Raw genomic sequence first — 18489 nt, 5'->3', positions numbered from 1 at the left:
CACTAATAACATTTCCTTACTTGTTATGAAGCTATTACCTGAGTAGGTGTAATGATGGGAACACCACCAACAATTTCTGTTCTGTAAGACACTTGTTTCTTTCCACCTGGATTTTCAACTTGGCGATTTGGGTTATCAGGTTGACACAGCAGATCAGACTGCTTTGGTACCTAAAAAGTTAGACATGATGAATAATTTGATGTTTTCCTCTGTCTTAACACTAAAAATAAAGCTGGTAGTCCCCAGGCTCAGGTACCTAAAAAGCCTCAGTTATTATTCAAGCACTCACATTCAGTCTCCAGAAGGATTTCTACAGCTAGTTTTTAATTCTAAAGAAATCTCAATAGGTAACTGTTTGCACAAGATTTGTGTTAGACATCAGAAGAAAACTGATCTGTGATTAAGACATTTGACTGTGACTCAGGAGATCAGAGTTCACTTTCCAGCTCTGCCACAAAATCCCTGCCTAATCTTCAGCAAGTCAGTTTCTCTGTGCCACAATTTCTCATCTGTAAAGTAGAAATAGTTTCTCCCACTTCGACATTTAGCTCTTTGGGGCTAGGATTCTTACTACATGTCTAAACAATGCTTAGTACAATGGGACCACAAACCTAGTTGGTCACTAGGTACTACTGTAATGCAAAGAGTTACGATTAATACAAAGCTATAGTGTCAATGTTTGACAAATGTCTTTGCTGCTTGATGCAGCATTCTCACCCAAAATGTAATGCTTAGCATGAAGATATTTAAATTACTATGAAACAATATGAACTTAACTGAAACTTTGCTTTAAGTTTAATATCTGGAGCAAGGTGAAAAAAGTTATCCATACTGTTCAAACTGCTTTATAGAATGACAAGATACAGATTTGTACTTCAATGCAAAATCTTCAGGGCTAAAGAATGCAGTGCTTAATAATCATTAACGTGGAACTTTGGGGAGAGGGGTGTACAAATTGCAAGACGAGTTTGACAACAGGATCCCGAAGATTAGTACTTCACTGCAACTTAAGACACATTAAGAACTGTATGCAGCTTATGCAAGTTACTCAACTTGATACACTACTATAAGAAATCTCTGGACATTAGCTCACCCTCAAGCAAAAACTGGCACTATTTCATCAAGGGAGGGCGATAAAGGGTGAGGTGTGCTATAGGAGCTACACAAAAGGCAAATGGGACTATGCTGAGTAATGCCACTTACCTCTTCATCTGCTCTGAGTACCGATGGGGTAGATCGCTGTATCACAGGAGCACCAAGAAAGAAAATAGGAGATCTAGTACTTTCCAAAACATAAACAGGAAGTGCTGAGGGAACTAACTTTTAGGAACAATCTCTAAAAGGTGTCTGAAACTGACATCCAACCTTTGCAAAACAGGGTTATCTGGTGAAACAATATTCAGGTAATACCTCTGAGAAATACCTGAAGTAAAAGCAGTTAATGTTCCATCTTAGCCATTTTCAAATATGGTTATGTTTATCCCACTTTGTTGGAATCAAAAAGTTCTAAACCATCTGCTCCAGCCCCCAGGCCCAAAAAATCTTGAGAGCTTAGTTACTTCACAGAAAATCAAGTCATTAATGGTTGCAAAATAAGCATCTATTTATTTGATAATCGGGAGAAGCAGCTATTCCTTTTCTTCTTCACCTTGTTTGACTGTGCTCCTTGTGGCTCAATAGAAGCTGCAGTCATGATGGTGCCTCTGCATCTGAATTGTCTCCCACAAGCATCTGACAATAAGCCCTCTTGCAAAGTCTCATATCAAGACCAAGTATTTAAAGGTTTTTAATATTTGAATGCTTTTGAATAAGTCAGTCTGCTAAAGCTGAGCTAAAAGGTGCAGGCTCTTCAGGAGCTTGATTCTGTCTGTTCTTGAGTTTGTGCCAAATCTGAAAACTGAATGGTTCTCTATCCTTGGAAGCAATACAAATGCATCTTATTTCAAAAGGTAACATCTTTATGACTTGGATTAGCCTCCTTTCAAACAAATCAAAACCCCAAAACAAGAGTCAAGGAGGTCCTATTTAGGAAAGGCAGAGCAGTCCAAAAATATCAGATGTATGGCTGATCTAATAGTTTCAATATTGTATGTCTTGGTCTGGAGTATAATCAAGGGAGCAACTTCTTTCCTGTTCTTCAGAAGAGAAAGTATTTTGCTTTATGAGCCTTACAATTCTTTAATCTAATCTAATCAAAATCTCAGTTATAACAGCTTTTACTTATAAAACACAAATGCAATGGGGAAAAGACTACTACTGCTGAGTGGCTTTGATGTTTAGGTACTGGAAATAATCTATTGAAAAGTGGGTGCTGAAGTTTCCAAGAGTCGTGACAGCAAACTATTACCTAGGGCAGTTTGCTTGCAGAAAGTACAGCTGAATTATTCACTGGATAAACAGCACTAATTAGGAATATGCTTAATTCTTTTGATAGCTGTGCTCCTAGAGAATACCAAGATACACACAAAAAAGAAGAAAGGCAATGCACCCTGTGTCATTCTGGATTGACTTTTATTAACATAACCTGAGGCACAGTAAAGTGCAATAATCTGAGGATTAAGTGTGAAGTCAGAAGGATTTATTAATTGACTATGCTATAGATTGAAGTTAAAGTATAACCTTTGTATCAATCTAGTTGTTAAAAATCAGTCAAGCCCTCTACAAATCTTTATTAAATTAGATTCCAATCTATTAAGTCATTTATAAACTTAGTTCAGTGAAGGTTCATATTTTCAAGATTTTAACAGAATTTCATGACGTTCTCAACGTAATTTACAATAATAATAATAATAAAGGTGAAAGTTAATTTCAACTTTGTTCAAGTAATGGGGGGCTCAACAGCTGAACAACAAGAATGTACATTATTTTCTTCAATCCTGTATCCAGCCTGTGTCATCTTACCCCTCCTATGAGGAACAAAATTCTCTTTGACAACTCCTCTTCGATACTAGTTCCAAATTTTGTAGTTGGCAATTTTAGGACAACATGACAATGTGTGGTTGATTTAGAGATGCCATAAAGAAGACAGAAAAATATTTTTCATAGAAGAAAAACATTTCAATGGAAATATCCTTAAATATATAGAAGGAAATTGTGGGCTAGATTTGTTGGTCAGATCCAGTTCCTTTGTTCCACTCTGGCGGTGCATGGGTTTGTAGTGCCTATGGCTCTTTTAGACTGGGAATACTCAGAATAGCCAGTTCCTGTACACCAGTGCCTACAGCTCCCAACAAAGGGGACATATATCAAGAATAAGGCCCTCAAAGTTACCGCAGTCTAAGTTTCATGATTGATGTAACAGCCCTCCAGGGCTATAGCTGGCCAGAGGAGTTTACAGCCGTCCTGGAATTGGCCTCACAATCAAGAAGTTGCAACTAGTTCCTCTATAGCACTTCATCACACACTGCACCCCGTCAAAACTGGATACTACAAAAATTTGTCCCCATATATTCAACTCTTTCATTGCTCATAAATAAGGCCCTACCAAATTCACGGTCCATTTTGGTCAATTTCACAGTCAAAGGATTTTAAAATAGTAAATTTCATGATTTCAGCTATTTAAATCTGAAATTTCATGCTGTTTTAATTGTAGGGGTCCTGACCCAAAAAGGAGTTGTGGGAGGGTCACAAGGTTATTGTAGGGGGTATTGTGGTACTGCTACCCTTACTTCTTCGCTGCTGCAAGTGGTAGCACTGCCTTCAGAGCTCGATGGCCAGAGAACAGCAGCTGTTGGCCAGGAGCCTCGCTCTGAAGGCAGTCCGCTGCCAGCAGCAGTGCAGAAGTAAGGATGGCATGGTATGGTATTACCACCCTTACTTCTGTGCTGCTGCCTGCAGAGCTGGGTGCTCAGTCAGCAGCCGGCACTCTCTGGCCACCCAGCTCTGAACGCCGCAGTGCAGAAATAAGGGTGGCAATACCATGATCCCCTGTAAAATAACTTTGTGACCCCTCTGCAACTCCCTTTTGGGTCAGGAGTCCCAATATGAGAAACTCTGGTCTCCCTCATGAAACTGGTACAGTATAGGGTAAAAGCACACAAAAACCAGATTTCACGCCTGTGATGCGTTTTTCATGGCTTGGTATTTAGTAGGGCACTACTTATAAACTATATGAGCAGAACTCAAGAATGGAGGTAAGAGTCGAAATATGTACAAGCAGTATGTTTTTATGCCCTGTAGTCACACGGTCTTCCTATAAAATGCTATGTCTGCTCCTCTCTCTTGCACCCTCTTTCACTAGTCAGGATGCATTCTGTGAGTGTGCAACCAATGAATTTTCCAAGCAATCCTTTGTCACTGAACAATGCTCCAAAATCTCAACTTCCATTTTCAAAAATGTGTCATGTACTTAAGCTTGCGAAGAAAAAGCTTTTCAAACATGAACTAAATATGACATAAAACAATGTTGTCTTCCATGATCTTTCACATAACCTTAAACAACAGCTCAGAAAGATGGCCTGTCTCCTTTAGCCCAATTCCTCCAACACTTCTTCAGATATTAAGCGCTCCAGTTGTCCCCATTCCACTGCCAAAATCCCCAGCTCTTCTCCCACTGTCAGGGCTTCTATAATGCAGTTATCTATTAAGATTAATATAGATCTGTGGCACGTTAGAATCAGAAAATGAAACTAGAGACAGCATAAATATTTAAATAAAAACAAGGGTTACTGTATAGATTGTATTATTTTGCCTAAAGTTATTAAAAATCTCTTTTTTTAAAGCACTGAAAAGCTGTTGCAAAGTTACCAGTATGTCACATTAGACATTGTAGCACCCAAGCATGTTGTGACAAGTTGGACCTAAATTCTGCAGCAGAACATGAGGGGCCTTGATTACAGTCCATGCTTTAATCCAGGATTTCTCAAACTTTACTGCACCACAACCCCTTTCTGACAACAAAAATTACTACATGATCCCAGGAAGGGGCACCGAAGCCCAAGCCCAAGCCCCTACGCCATGGGCGGGGGGGGGGGGGGGGGGGCCGCAAAGGCCAACCACCAACCCTCCTGGGGGAAGGAGGTGAAGCCCAATTTTAAGAGCTTCAGCCCTGGAGGGGTGGGGCTGTAACCTGAGCCCCACCACCCAGGGCTGAAGCCCTCAGGCTTTAGCCTCAGCCCTGGGTGGGGCACAGATTTTTGGTTTCAGCCCCAGACCCCAGCAAGTATAACACCAGCCCTGGCAACCCCATTACAACAGGGTCATGACCCACTTTGGGGTCCCAACCCACAGTTTGAGAACCGCTGCTTTAATCTAACAAAAAAAATTGATTCTGCAACCCAGCTTCTCCCACAATTCTGGATGTCTGGGCTGCAGCTCAGAGGCAGATCAGTGTTTTGGCACCATACGTTCTGACCACTGCTCCTCTGTTCCCTCTTGTCAACAGATTTTCTGCAACTTCAGCAGCAGGCTGTTCAATTGCTCCTGCCCTCATTTGTTTTAATTTTTTTTTCTTCTTCTCAGCTTGGGCCTTAGTGAGCATTCATCTTTTCAGCGTACTGCTCCTCCCTGGAGCAGTTAACAGTTTGATGGTTTAACCCAGCCTGACCCTCTGCTGCAGCATCTCCCTGCCTGCTCCTCTGCCCCCATTCAGGTATGGCGGAGAAGCCAAGTGATATGAAAGCCAAGTGATGCCTGATTTGCAGAGCAGGGAGAGGCTCCAATAACAAGGAGGACCCCAAGCAGTCAATTCAGGGGTCCCAGGTTACCCCGAAGAACGAAGAGGGAGGTCTGCAGGGTCACAAGTCTGTCCATCCTACCCCTCGCCACAAGTCTTAAAGAACTGGGCTTCTACCCTTTCCCCTAATTTGCCCAAGAGGGCCCTGATGAGTCCTCTCCACCTTCTTTGGAGGGAATGGCTCCCAAAGGGGGAGTGTTCAGACACAGATCCCTTGAGAGGGCTTCAGAACCTAAGGAAGGCAACTTTTAAAATGCCTCAAAGCAAAAGCAGAACTTCTACACACGCAACACATCCAAAAATAGCTAAAAAGCTAAAAGTAGACAATAAAGGGGGAAAAACACAACAGAAAATCCAAGAGGTACAAGTTCTGACTTCCCCCTCCTCTTCTCCCTCCCACTGAGGAAGGGAAGTTATTGGATTCAAAGAATACATCAGAGGTTTTCCCTCCATGAGAAATTCCAGACTATGTGCAGTAAGGTTGCCTGCACAATTCAAATTCAACCTGAACAAGAGTTAAGTCTCAGGCCATTGCTTTACTAGAGAGTTGCAGTGCTGGTGAGGGGGTTACAGCGCTGCAACTTAGGATGTGGCCACACTTGCAAAGCACAGCCAGCGCTGCAACTCCCTGGTTGCAGCGCTGGCTGTACACCCGGTCGAGCCCCGGGTGTAGCGATTCCAGCGCTGGTGATCCAGCGCTGGTCAGCAAGTGTGGACCCCACCAGCGCTTTTATTGACTTCCGGGGTATAAGGAGGCATCCCAGAATTCCTGTCCACAACAAACCGGAAGAAAGGGAGAGCTCGGAGTTCAGCCAAACTGCTTATTTAAAAAACAAACACAGCTCCTGTTTGCTGAGCGAGCGGAGGCAGGCAGGGGAATTACTTTGGAATGTTCACAACTGTTCGCTTGAAGAGAGAAACAGCACGCTCACACGGCAGAGGGGAGGGCGAAGTCCGTGCTGAGCAGATGCTTATCTGGTGGCTTTTTAGGAGTGCATAATTTGCATTTAGTGAATGAGAGAGGGGTGGGGGAAGGGGGTCAGAACTTTTAAAATGATTGACGGTAGGCACTGTTCAGTGTCTTCCAGTCCTTAGAACTTGCAAGGCAGGGAGCTGAGAACAGTGTCAACTCCAAAAATCCATTCTCTCTGTCTCCTCCACGCTCCCTGTCACATTCCACCCCACCCCCCTCTTTTGAAAAGCACGTTGCAGCCACTTGAATGCTGGGATAGCTGCCCACAATGCACCACTCCCAACAGCGCTGCAAATGCTGCAAATGTGGCCACACTGCAGCGCTGCTAGCTGTCAGTGTGGCCACACTGCAGTGCTGGCCCTACACAGCTGTATGAACACAGCTGTAACTACCAGCACTGAAGAACTGTAAGTGTAGCCATGGCCTCAGAGTAAATTCTTCCTTAAAATCCTCTCAAGACTGCAATACCCTTTTCACCTCTCCTTTGAGGAAATGATTAAGGATTAAAGGAATAAGCCTGAAAAAGGAAAGCACATTAACAAGAGCAACCCTCAGGCTCTACATCATTCAAAAACTGAAGGACTCTATTGTTGAAATGCCACTGGTTGATGCTGCTTTAGCACCTCTTGCAAGGGATATGGTAATTCCCTCAAAAGGCAAGTGCTACCCCAAGGACTTCACAGATAGAAAGAGGGAGGCCACTCTCAAAAAGGGTCTTTGAGGCCTCCTCTGCCACCCTCAATGCATCCCAGGTAGCTATCCGCTTTGCAATAGCATCTCTCTCCTGGCTAGAGCTCACAGTCCTCAAGGACACAGATCACCTCAACCTTGGTTAAAGCTTAAAGAAAGTCTCCTTAGGAGCAGGATTTGTAGCTGACACCTCAATGGATGCAATGAAGTTCTCAGCCTAAGCCAAGGATTCCAGCCCAATAGCCAGGCACCTATGGCTCCAATCCTGGAAGGTGGATATCCACTTCAAGCAGGTCTTATGCTTGGCCAGGATCTGAACTGAAAGGCAGACTGGCTCAGCAGGTGCAGGATCAACAATTCTAAGTGGTGCCTGAATCAGAAGGTTTTCAATCTCATCTTTCAGACATTCAGCCGCGCATCATACGGACACAGAGAAGTTGAAATACTTCACCAGGGAGACAACCCCAGATCCATCGGGACAGATGCCTTATCACACAGTTGGCCACAGGACCTACTATATGCATTGCCACCCTTTCCACTACTCTTGAAGGTGGTCCAAAAAACACAACAAGAAATGGTTTGCAGACCATACAGACCTGAAATTGGAGCCTCTACTCAAGCTTCTCTGGAAATCGAACAGTTTCTCACAATGTTGTGTTCTTCATCCAAACCCGGAACAGCATCAGCTAACAACCTGGCTATTGAAAGCAAAATGCTAGAAGATCTGGGTCTGTCCTCCAGAGTCACTAAGACATTGCTGTCCTAGAGGAAAACATCAATACTGAAAGCGTACTTCTCCATCAGATCCAAAGTCAACAGTTGCCAAGAGCACAGTGCAAATCCCAGAAATCCAAGAAGCCCAGACATTTTGGATTTTCTCCCAGAAGGCATAGACAGGGGTCTTCATTCCAGTACCATTGCATGTCAGGTGTCTGCTCTTAATAGCACTCTTTTGCAGATAACCCTCAAGTAGCCAGATTTCGCTGAACAATCCAGTTAGCCAGACCAGAAGCCAAGCCACTTTTTCCAAAATAGGGCCTACAACAAGCATTGGGGGCCTCAACAACCATTCCTTCGAGCCTTTGACTTCCATGCTGGCATTTTACTAATCCATTAAGACTTGTTTCTTAATAGCAGTCATGTCCGCCAGACAAGTGTAGGAGCTGGCAGCCTTATCTATACAGGAGCCTTATTGAGTGTTCCACAAGGACAAGGTAGTGCTCAGGATGACAATCCTTTTTCCCTAAAGTTAATTTCTCCTTCCATGCTTTCAGAAAGGTTCTTCCTTTGTTCTATCCAAAACCACTACATCCAATTGAAAAGACGCGGCACACCTGAGATGTCAGAAGAGCGTTGAAAGCTTCTCTCAAGCAAACAGAGTCCATGAGATCATGCTCTCTCTGTGTCCTTTCACCAAAAATGCCAGGGACACATCATCCAAGTCCTCCATTGCTAAGTGGATTAGACTATGTATTAGAGAATTCTACAAAGCATCAGAGGCTCCTGTTTCAAGGCGCATTCCAGAAGATCCCTAGCAACCTAATGGACTGAATAAGCAAGTGTGCCCACTGAGGAAATTTGCCAAGTGGCAACTTGGTCTACAGCTAGCACCTTCATTAAGCAATGTACGGTGAACTGTCTGCCTACCTCCTGCAGGCAGTAACCCAGAAATAATGCACACTTTAGAGTGAGCTTATGAAAAAGAGATGGTACTTTCTTCCCTACCAAATTTTTCTTAACACTCCCTACATCCATTCACTGCTCACTACTTCCCAAACATCCAGAATTATAGGACACACGCGGCTCCAGAACAGAAAATTTCTTACCAATAATTCTCTTTCTACTAGCAGCTCCCACACTTCTACCCATTCTAAGTGACTCATGAGCCAAAGGCCAGATATTAAATGAAATCATTACCATTAGTGTCTTTCTTGGTCTAATGTACATAGTTATTTCATTACATTCAGAGTATTTGTTAATAATGTTATGTAAATGTATAGATTTAGAATAACTCAACTGGTGGCAAGTGGGAAAAGAGAAGGCATGGCCATAGCACACAGCGCCAAAATGTTGATCCGCCTCCGTGAGCTGCAGAGTAGAAGAGAGCAGCCCAGACGCTCAGAATTGCGGCAGTCACTGCTAGCAGACAGGAAATTATTAGTAAGAAGTCTTTCAATCATACCAACTTGATCACTAAGAAAAAAGTTGCCATCTTACATGCCCTCTCAACTGCCTCTCAAATCTTTTTTCAATGAAAGTGACCCTCTGGACCTAAACCATGAGATCCTGGGTATCAGTGGTTTTCCCAAATACAAGATATTTTTGTGAAGTTTGAAAGGCCTGCCATTAGCTAACATGTAGAGGAGTTTGATCTAGCAGGACTTAAAAAAGCTCAATCAACTCTTTTTGCCTGCATTCCCCAAGTATTATTGTAGCACTCAGGAACTCTAGTCATGGACTGAGACTTCATTGTCCTTCATAGTGCTGTACAAACACAAAACAAAAAGATTGTCCCTGCCCCAAAGAGCTTACAATTTAAGTATAAAAAACCAGATGGATTCAGACTAGGGTGACCAGACAGCAAGTATGAAAAAATCGGGACATGGGGTGGGGGGGTAATAGGAGCCTATATAAGAAAAAGACCCCAAAATCAGGACTGTCCCTATAAAATCAGGACATCTGGTCACCCTAATTCAGACTGACCAACAGAGAAGTACAAGGAAACAATGAGACAGTATTGGTCAGCACGACAGTTGTCTCATCAAACTAGCATTCTAACCACTGTCAAGATTTTTCTAGGCCTCATGACAAAGGGTATTTTTAAGGAGGGATTTGAAGAACAATTAAGTGGCTTTGAGGATATTTATAGGGAGCTCTTCCCAACCATAAGGTGCAACATGGGACAAGACACTAAAGTGTTTGTTTGAAAATTTAACCAGTGGGTGAATGAGGCTGGCATCGTGAGTCAATCAGAGGTGGGAGTAACCTCTCAATAGTGAATCAAAAAATAGATAGCATGGGGATTAGCTGTGAAGGGCCTTGAAGTAGACTAATACCAGGAGCACAAAAACAGCCATTTACCTGGACAGATGGGAAAACAGACTGCCTTTATTTCTTTTATACTCTTATTGTATGCAACAGATTACCCAAGTGGGCCATTTTGCTACATGGTTCAGGATTTGTTTTTTCTTTTTTTTTTTTTTTTTTAAAAAGATACTGTACCCCTGATCATTGGGTGCCCCAGGTTGTGAAGGCAAATGGAGGTGTATGTTCTGAGCAGGCTTGCTCCTTGATTCTTGAAACATCTAGTATGATAGAAGTGACAAAACTTTTGCCATGCCCTGTGGTTCTGAAGCTTGATTTCCCCTCAGGAGTCTTTCAAAGCAGAGTATTTTCAAAGGAATTATCTAGTTCTAAACACTAGCCAATCTACAAGTGAGTGAGTGATACCTTGTTTACCAATTTGGTATGTATTCTACTAATTTGCAGACTGACAAAAGTAGAGGAATTATATATTTGGGGGAAAATGGTATTTCCCAATTCTTCCAAAATTAGCTTATCTACAGTACACACAAGAAAATTAGACCTAGTAGCAGTTATACAAATCCTACACAATGTAACTAATAAAGCTAGCAGATATCAGCACTACAAGACTTGGATCACTAAAATTTATTGAAATTTGGGCTTTGAAAATGAATATTTTTTGTATTAAAGAATGCCATCCTCAGAATAATTTTATTGAGTACATACACTGGAAGAAATCAAACATTTGCAAAATAATTTATAAAATACCACAATGAAGTGTCGTACTAATCTTTTCCACAGTACATTATACACACAAATACATCAGCAACTGACCAATACACTAGTCTGATAAAACCAGTGTGTTGTGCACATATAAATTCCTCTTTTGATGCATGGGCAGCAATGCACTTGAATCAGACTTTTGCCAGAAGTACCACTAGGTGGCACATACATCCCCGCTGTCCTCATGCCCAACCAAGAGTATAAAAGGGGTATATCTACTGCCTCCCTCTCCATTCCTTCTCACAGCTTATGCCAATATTAACCGAAGTAGCAGGGAGGATCCTAGAATGCATATGTGCGCAACACATCTCGAAGAACCGTGACTGTAGGTAACTAACCATTTTTTTCTTCTTCAAGTGATTGTGCACATATACATTCCACCTTAGGGGACTCTGTAGCACTTCTCTTACAGATGCTGGGACTTCAGATAATCTGAAAAGAGACTGCAACATGGACTTGCCAATCTGGCATCATCACCAGAGGCTTGAGTGATGGCATAATGTCAGGAAAAGGAATGTACAGCCGACCATGTCACCACTACGCCAATGTCCATTATGGGAATGTTGCTCAGAAAGGCTGATGAAGTGGAGCTGGCCCTGGTGGAATCAGCTGCTACTTTAGTACACAAGATCATAGCAAAGCTTGAGACTGTCAGAGAGCGACGGTGATATACACTGTGTTAACACTGACTGACCTTTGACCCTTTTGGCATAGGTTATGGAAGGCTTACTAGAGAGGCTCTAAACACCGCAGTGGTATTGAGGTAGAATGGCAAACATCTGAAGTATAAAGTGTTTCCTCTACTTTGAAAGAATGAAGTGTGACCGGAGTGAAGTGTTGCTGGAGGAACTATATTGAGAATGCTCAGTCAGGGCAAACTGCAAAGAATAGGGCAGATGAGCCCCAAAACTGGTGATCTATTCTTCTAATTAGATTCACCACGCCAGTCAGTTTCTGTACTATCTTACTGGTTACCCAGAAGCTAAAATATATTTCCCTTGAAGCAATCCAGTCTTTGTCTTCCATCCAGACAGTCAAGTCCATAAAGGGAGGGTTACTTAAAACCTTATGTAAAATGTTCTACCAATCCCAAGGAGATCGGACACATTACTCACCAGGTCAATGAATATTTCAGATCTTACCCAAATACACAGCTATAGCCAATTCTTATTAACTAATTGAAGATTTTTTTAAAAATAACAACAACATTACTATGTTTAAAAGATTATACATGCAGATATGAATCAAGTTCTTAGGTCAGTTTCATAGCAGAGATGGTGAGGCTGCTGCTTTGTACAAGTCCTTCCAGAATCAGCTAAATAGATTATATATAGGCAGTCCATGTATAGAGTTTGTTCAAATTCTTCCATGAGAATTTGCAGGGATAATACAGAATAGACATGGAGTCCTCAGTCTTGCAACTTGAACTTCCTCTGACAAAGTTAAAGCAGATCTGAGATAGTAAGGATCAGGTCTCAAAAGTTTTTATAGCTGAAGCTCAGCTGATAAACCTTTTAGAAGCAAGTGATCACAGCAGGCATTTCTTGGATGAAGAATAGGTAATATACATTGTTGCTTTGAAGTAAAACTACTTCTTAGGCACACATTGGTAACTAATTGCCTTCATTAGCATAAGGCAATTAACTATTCAAATGGTAACCATTCATAAGTAGTATACTACAAACTTCAAATACAAATGACGACAATGATATTATCTAAATGTTTCATCTAAATGTTAAAAAAAAAGTTAACTCTGCATATGATACAGTAATGAAACATTACAGGCAGGAACCAAAGTTTAGCTTCTACAAGTTAATTAGATTACACTGTTAAGCTTCAAACAAGATATAGGTAAAACAGACAAATGCACTTAGTATCTACTTCTGATTCTCTGACAATACAGTCTTGCATTTAAAGAACGCTACTCATTTAGCATGGCTTTGCTAACTACCTACAAGGAATGGTCCTGTTTACCATTTAAGTACTTCTCTGGTATGTCCTTAAAAGCTGATTTTGGGTCATTTACCCTGCTGGTTGCTTAACCCTCACTGGCTCAGTGTCACATGAGGTTTAGGAAAAAATACTAGAAACTGAATAGATTGATTCAATTCAGGTAAAGAACTTTGGATGTGGTCTGAGAGGCACATTATCTTAGGGTAGCCATTGATTAGAGCTTTCAAAAATCTGGAAGCTCAGGAGGGCGGGAGGGGAGGGGAAGAGAACTCTGAGAACACCTGTACTGGCATGTGAACTGCAGAAATGCAAGCCAGGTGAACCCTCGTGGAACTGACTGAAAGGCCTGATTACTTCAGTTGTATGAAGTAATCCAGTGTAGGTGTAATGTCCATGCAATGTGGTGACAGGTGACAGAAAATCTCTTCCACTTTGCTACACAGATAGTTCTAGAACCCTGTTCTGATAAATAGCAGAAAGCTTAGACATCTTTGGATACATGGTTTTCCCCACTAGCATTTAGCCAGAAATCATCCATGCAATGAGGTGGAGAGATTGAAGGCTGGGGGGGTAGAGACTGACCTTGATTCTCAGACTAAGCCCTTTAGCAGAAGAAATTAATTGGTGGCCTAATGGAAAGTAATGCAGGACTGTGAACCAGCACTGATTCAGCAATGGCATGGCTACTAGGATCAACACTGCCTTCTCTCTTTTCAGTTTTCTGACTACCCTGGAGATTAGAGGAATTGGATAGAATATATATATTAGCAGCTGACCAGACTGAAAAAGAAAAGCATCTGTCATGGAACCAGGAGTGAGGCCAGACCTGGAGCAAAACCTTCTGCACTTGTTGTTCAGGTTGGTGGTGAATAAATCTATAATCAGATATCCCGTGCTGCTGGAAGATCTGGAGAAGGATGTCCTTTCTGACAGACCACTCATGATGGTCAACAAAAACCCTGTATTTTCACTTCACAATGGTGTTTTTCACTTCCAGGATATAGAAAGCTTTCTGTGTCACTCCATTTCTGATGCATAAGTTCCATAAACAGATTGCCTCCTGACACAACCGAGTAGATCTGGCACCTCGGGTCTGTTGAGAGGACACATGGCACTGGAGTTATATATAACCACTTGCACTACCCAATTCTTGACGATTGGCATAAAGGTCTTGAACACTGGCTCACAGTGCCAGCACATGTATGTTTAGAGAGAGACTTCTTGAGATGACCACAGGCTTGTGCATTCAACATGCCAAGATGAGTGTCCTAACCACTCACTGATGCACCCATTACTAGAGTCATGGCTGGCTCAGAGGGTAGAAAGGAATACCCTTGCAAATGTTCCAAATCTCTAACAACTACTCCAGGGTCTGAAGCATTTGTGGGGGTAAGTAAGTCTGCATGACAATGAGGTGAAGTCTGGCATGCAGTCACTTAAATGCACAATGCCACATGCCCAAGAAACTATAGAGAGGAATGTTCTGACGTGAGTGAGTTGGACTGTACGGTTTCAACCAGAGACAGAGCAGGTTGAAACCTGGTCATCACAGTTGTAGCATTAATCTCTGCCCCAGCAAATGTAATATGCGGTGTCAGCTGCAAATTTGACTTGTCCAAATTCAGTTTCTAGGGCAAGATGATTGAACAGCTCTCTTAATGAGGATGTTGTACTGCACATGGACTCTTGAGGCACCGCATACTAGCCAGTCATCCAGGTAAGGGAAAATTCAGACCCCAAAGGGATGCAGGTAGGCCACTCTTATTACCATGCATTTTGTGAAGACCCTTGGGCAGACAACAGAGTCTCTCCTATTACAAAGCGAAGGTTCTTCCTTTGGCCAGGATATATTGCCACATAGAAGTATGAATCCTGTCAACTGAGGACAGCATACCAATCTCCGCTCTCCAGGGAAGGGATAATGCAAGAAAGGGTAACCATCTATAATAGAAATAAAATCCTTCCCCTCTGACAACAAGGAACCTCCTCTATCGCTCCCAACTTTATAAGAGACCGTACTTGGAGCAATACAATCTCATGAGATGGATCCCAAAAAAAAAAGGGACAGGGAACATGGTGAACTAGATAAAGTATTTCTACTTTGCAATGCTGAGCACCTGCTTGTCTGATATGATTTCCTTCAAAGTGTCATAAAAAAGTAATAGGCATCTTCCAAATGAGGTGGTAAGTGGTGAGATCAGTATGCTGTCCCTGAGTAAGCAGTCAAAATGAATGCAAGGGGGAGGGGGTCGCAGATGTCTGGTGAAAAAGACTTGTCGCAGATTACAATGACTGATAGCATTGAGAAGGCTTGGACCATGTACAATCCTGGAAACACAGTCTAACGCGGTTGAGCCCTGGACTGCTTCCTCTTTCTAACTGGAGTATAGATCCGTAGCAATCAAAAAGTCACCCAGGAATTCTTCCAAGTACACATGGTGGCATCAGTCTTAAAACAGAAAAGCTTAGACCGCCTCAAACAGCAAGTCCTTGATTGTTCTTTGCAGCGTATTTGGTATTCAGGAGGCCTGGTGCCAAGAGAAATCTCTCACAGCAGTGGTGGTGGCCATGGACCAAGAAACTATCTGCTGCGTTGGTAGCTGCCTTAAGTGAAGTTCTTTCTGTAAGATGACCTTCAGAGACTAGAGCCATAAACTGCTCCCTATACCGCTCTGGCAATTTTTCTGCAAACTCAATAACTGCAGAAAAATTAATAAAATTATACTTCAACAGAGCTTGATAATTGGAAATCCTTACTCCACAGAAGTGCTCCAAATAAGCCTCTCCCACAGAGAACGAGTCCTGTGCTCATCATCTTTAAGAGTGGCTTTAGGATGTAAGTGGTGGGAGCACACTCATGGGTTGTCATAACCACCAGAGTCAGTATTGGTATGAGTTAAAAAATAATCAGTGTCCTTCTGGGGGACTTGACATCATCTCTCCATTCTTTTGGCACTTAGTAGTATTGAAGTCAGGGTCTGCTAGTGGGTTTTTGAGGGCTCCAGCAAGGACTCGTTAATTGGAATGGCAACTCTTCCTGGAGCTTGGGGTCTGCAAAACATCAAGGAGGGTATGTAGATTCTCTTGAAAGACTTCCATTGGCACTCACAACAAAGTGGCTGTGACGTTATTGACACGAACTGTGACCGCATAGATCGTTGTTGCAACCACAGTCCTATAGTTGCACCAGATCTTGTACAGAGGAGTTCAAGTAAGGTGTGTATGAAAAGGTTGTAATTTGCTGGTTATGATTTTGCTTTCTGTGTGTGTATCATTTTTGTATTTGAAGTTATGAATATTGGCTATGTACCGGTATCTTAATGTGTTTGATTCTAAGTAGCATCAGTGAAGCATTTGGTCAGCTTCTTGAGAAAAGACTATTCTAAGTGCCCAGTCAAGAAACATTTAAGTGACAATGGACTTTTGGAGTCTCCAATCCACATCTGAGGAGCCTTCCTGGGAACCGTCAAGGTAGCACGTGAGCAATGGCTGCTCTACTGCAAACTGAGTCAGGCATGGACATGTGACTTTCCCATGTGACTCTAAACTCCATCTTGCTGCTGTGATTTTCTACAGTAAGAACAAAGGGGTACTTCCACATGGGAGAGGATATAAAATGTCCTGGAAACCCCTCTATTTTGTCTTCAATCCTGCTTCTGACCTCTGGAGGAACTGTGCTTGAAACTGAAGCTGTGAACAAAGGACTGAATGACCCATCCAAGCTGGAATGTTTGTAGTCCAGAGACTTGACTAGCTTAAATCAACAGTAATCCCATCAAGCCTGAACTAAGAACTTGGCAACTGTTGTATGTATTTGATTCCATTTAACCAATTTAACTCATCTATATTTTTCTTTTTATGAATAAACCTTTAGATTCTAAAGGATTGGCACCAGCGTGACTTGTGAGCAAGATCTGACTTGTATATTGACCTGGGTCTGAGGTTTGGTCCTCTGGGATCGGAAGAACCTTTTTTGTTTTACTGGGATATTGGTTTTTATAACCATTCATCCCCATAAGGAGTGGTGCTTGTGGTGAAAGTTGGAAACTGGAGTGTCTGAGGGAATTGCTTGTATGACTTCTGGTTAGCCAGTAGGGTAAAACCAAAGTCCTCTCTGTTTGGCTGGTTTGGTGTGCCTTAGTAGTGAAGGACCCTCAGCCTTGGACTGTGACTGCCCTGCTCTAACCAATTGATCCTGAATTGATATTCTTAGTAGTGTCCTGCCAAAGGCCGCTTTGTTACAGTGGCCAACTTCATCATATGGGGGCTTCCTTATAAAAGAGAACCATTACTTAGAACCTTGTCCCTGTTCTGTGCCTAGTTCAGCGATCAAGGAGTGTGAACGCGATATCTGTCCCTCAGGCTCTGAGCCCAATGAGGAGATGTAGGACTCCTATCAATAATGGAGATACTCCAAAAATTATGACAATAAGATCCTTATGTTGCAGAATATTTCAAAAACTCAATGAAGTCTACCTAGTTGGCAAAGTTTAACCCTAAATTTGGTAATGGGAATGCTGCTCAATACCTAGAACTGAAACAATCTTAAACCAAATAAAATTTAATGTCAGGAATGCTGACTCCCTGTGCCAAAAGAATATTCTAATCTGTAACAGTAACTACAGAATGCACTGAACTATATGATATATGTTTACAAGTTGTATTTAGAAAAAATATTAGCAAATAAAATGCAGTAACATTCAACACTCCCTAGAATGTTAGCAGTTCCAATAAGTAATGCCACTACCTACATACTTATGAAAAACAAGACAACTGTTATGACTTCATATTATACTTGGAAACTTCTCAAGTTAGCTAGAATTGTCAGATAACACTTCTCAAATAACTTTAAAACAAACAAACTAGCACAAAACAAGTGGCCGCTATTTAAACAATCAGACTTACTTTAGGCAAATAAAGCCTACTCATCACATTCAGCCTTTTTGAAATGCAAATTTGACATGTTATAATCTCCTCTGACAAACTAAATTCCTTGATTTTGTACTGCAATGAAGTACTTAATTAGCAACTGCTATGCAGCTTTTAACATAAAAAAAGCCCACTAAGTTTTAAGTGAACATATTTTACTCCCTTTTTAAATGCTACACTGTAGAGCACTGCTTTGTGTGATATCCTCAGAGAGTTTCTATTTAGGTATTTTTTAAAAATAAGGATCAAATACCATCTAATACATTGCTTTGATACAGTTTATTCCTTAACTGGAAAGCAATAGTAACAAACCTAAAGTAGAAACAAAATATTTTTACAAATGTATTTGTAATTCCACCGAAAAATGAGCTACATCAAATAGCAAAAATGTCAACACTTACAAATGCCACTTCCCCAGACACCCTAACATGGAACAGGTTACTGAAAACTGGGAGCTGGAGTA

The 18489-nt window shown here is 41.8% G+C and overlaps 1 protein-coding gene across 8 annotated transcripts in view; it reads right to left on the bottom strand.

Annotated features, from left to right (window-relative positions):
- Nucleotides 1–18489, bottom strand: part of PLEKHA1 (pleckstrin homology domain containing A1) — a 90982-nt gene that overhangs the window by 27383 nt on the left and 45110 nt on the right. For 5 of the 8 annotated variants that reach the window (XM_030568779.1, XM_030568774.1, XM_030568777.1 and 2 more), the window contains 2 exons: nt 1204–1239; nt 39–170 (listed from right to left, as the gene is read on the bottom strand). In XM_030568779.1, coding sequence (XP_030424639.1) covers nt 39–170; nt 1204–1239 — 168 coding nt within the window. The remainder of the gene's footprint in view (nt 1–38; nt 171–1203; nt 1240–18489) is intronic. The other 3 variants (XM_030568781.1, XM_030568778.1, XM_030568780.1) reach the window with 1 other exon arrangement.

Source organism: Gopherus evgoodei, chromosome 7 (assembly GCF_007399415.2).
Source record: "Gopherus evgoodei ecotype Sinaloan lineage chromosome 7, rGopEvg1_v1.p, whole genome shotgun sequence".
Lineage (NCBI taxonomy): Eukaryota > Metazoa > Chordata > Testudines > Testudinidae > Gopherus > Gopherus evgoodei.
Note: the sequence above shows the minus strand (reverse complement) of the source record. Positions and strands in the feature narration are given on the sequence as shown.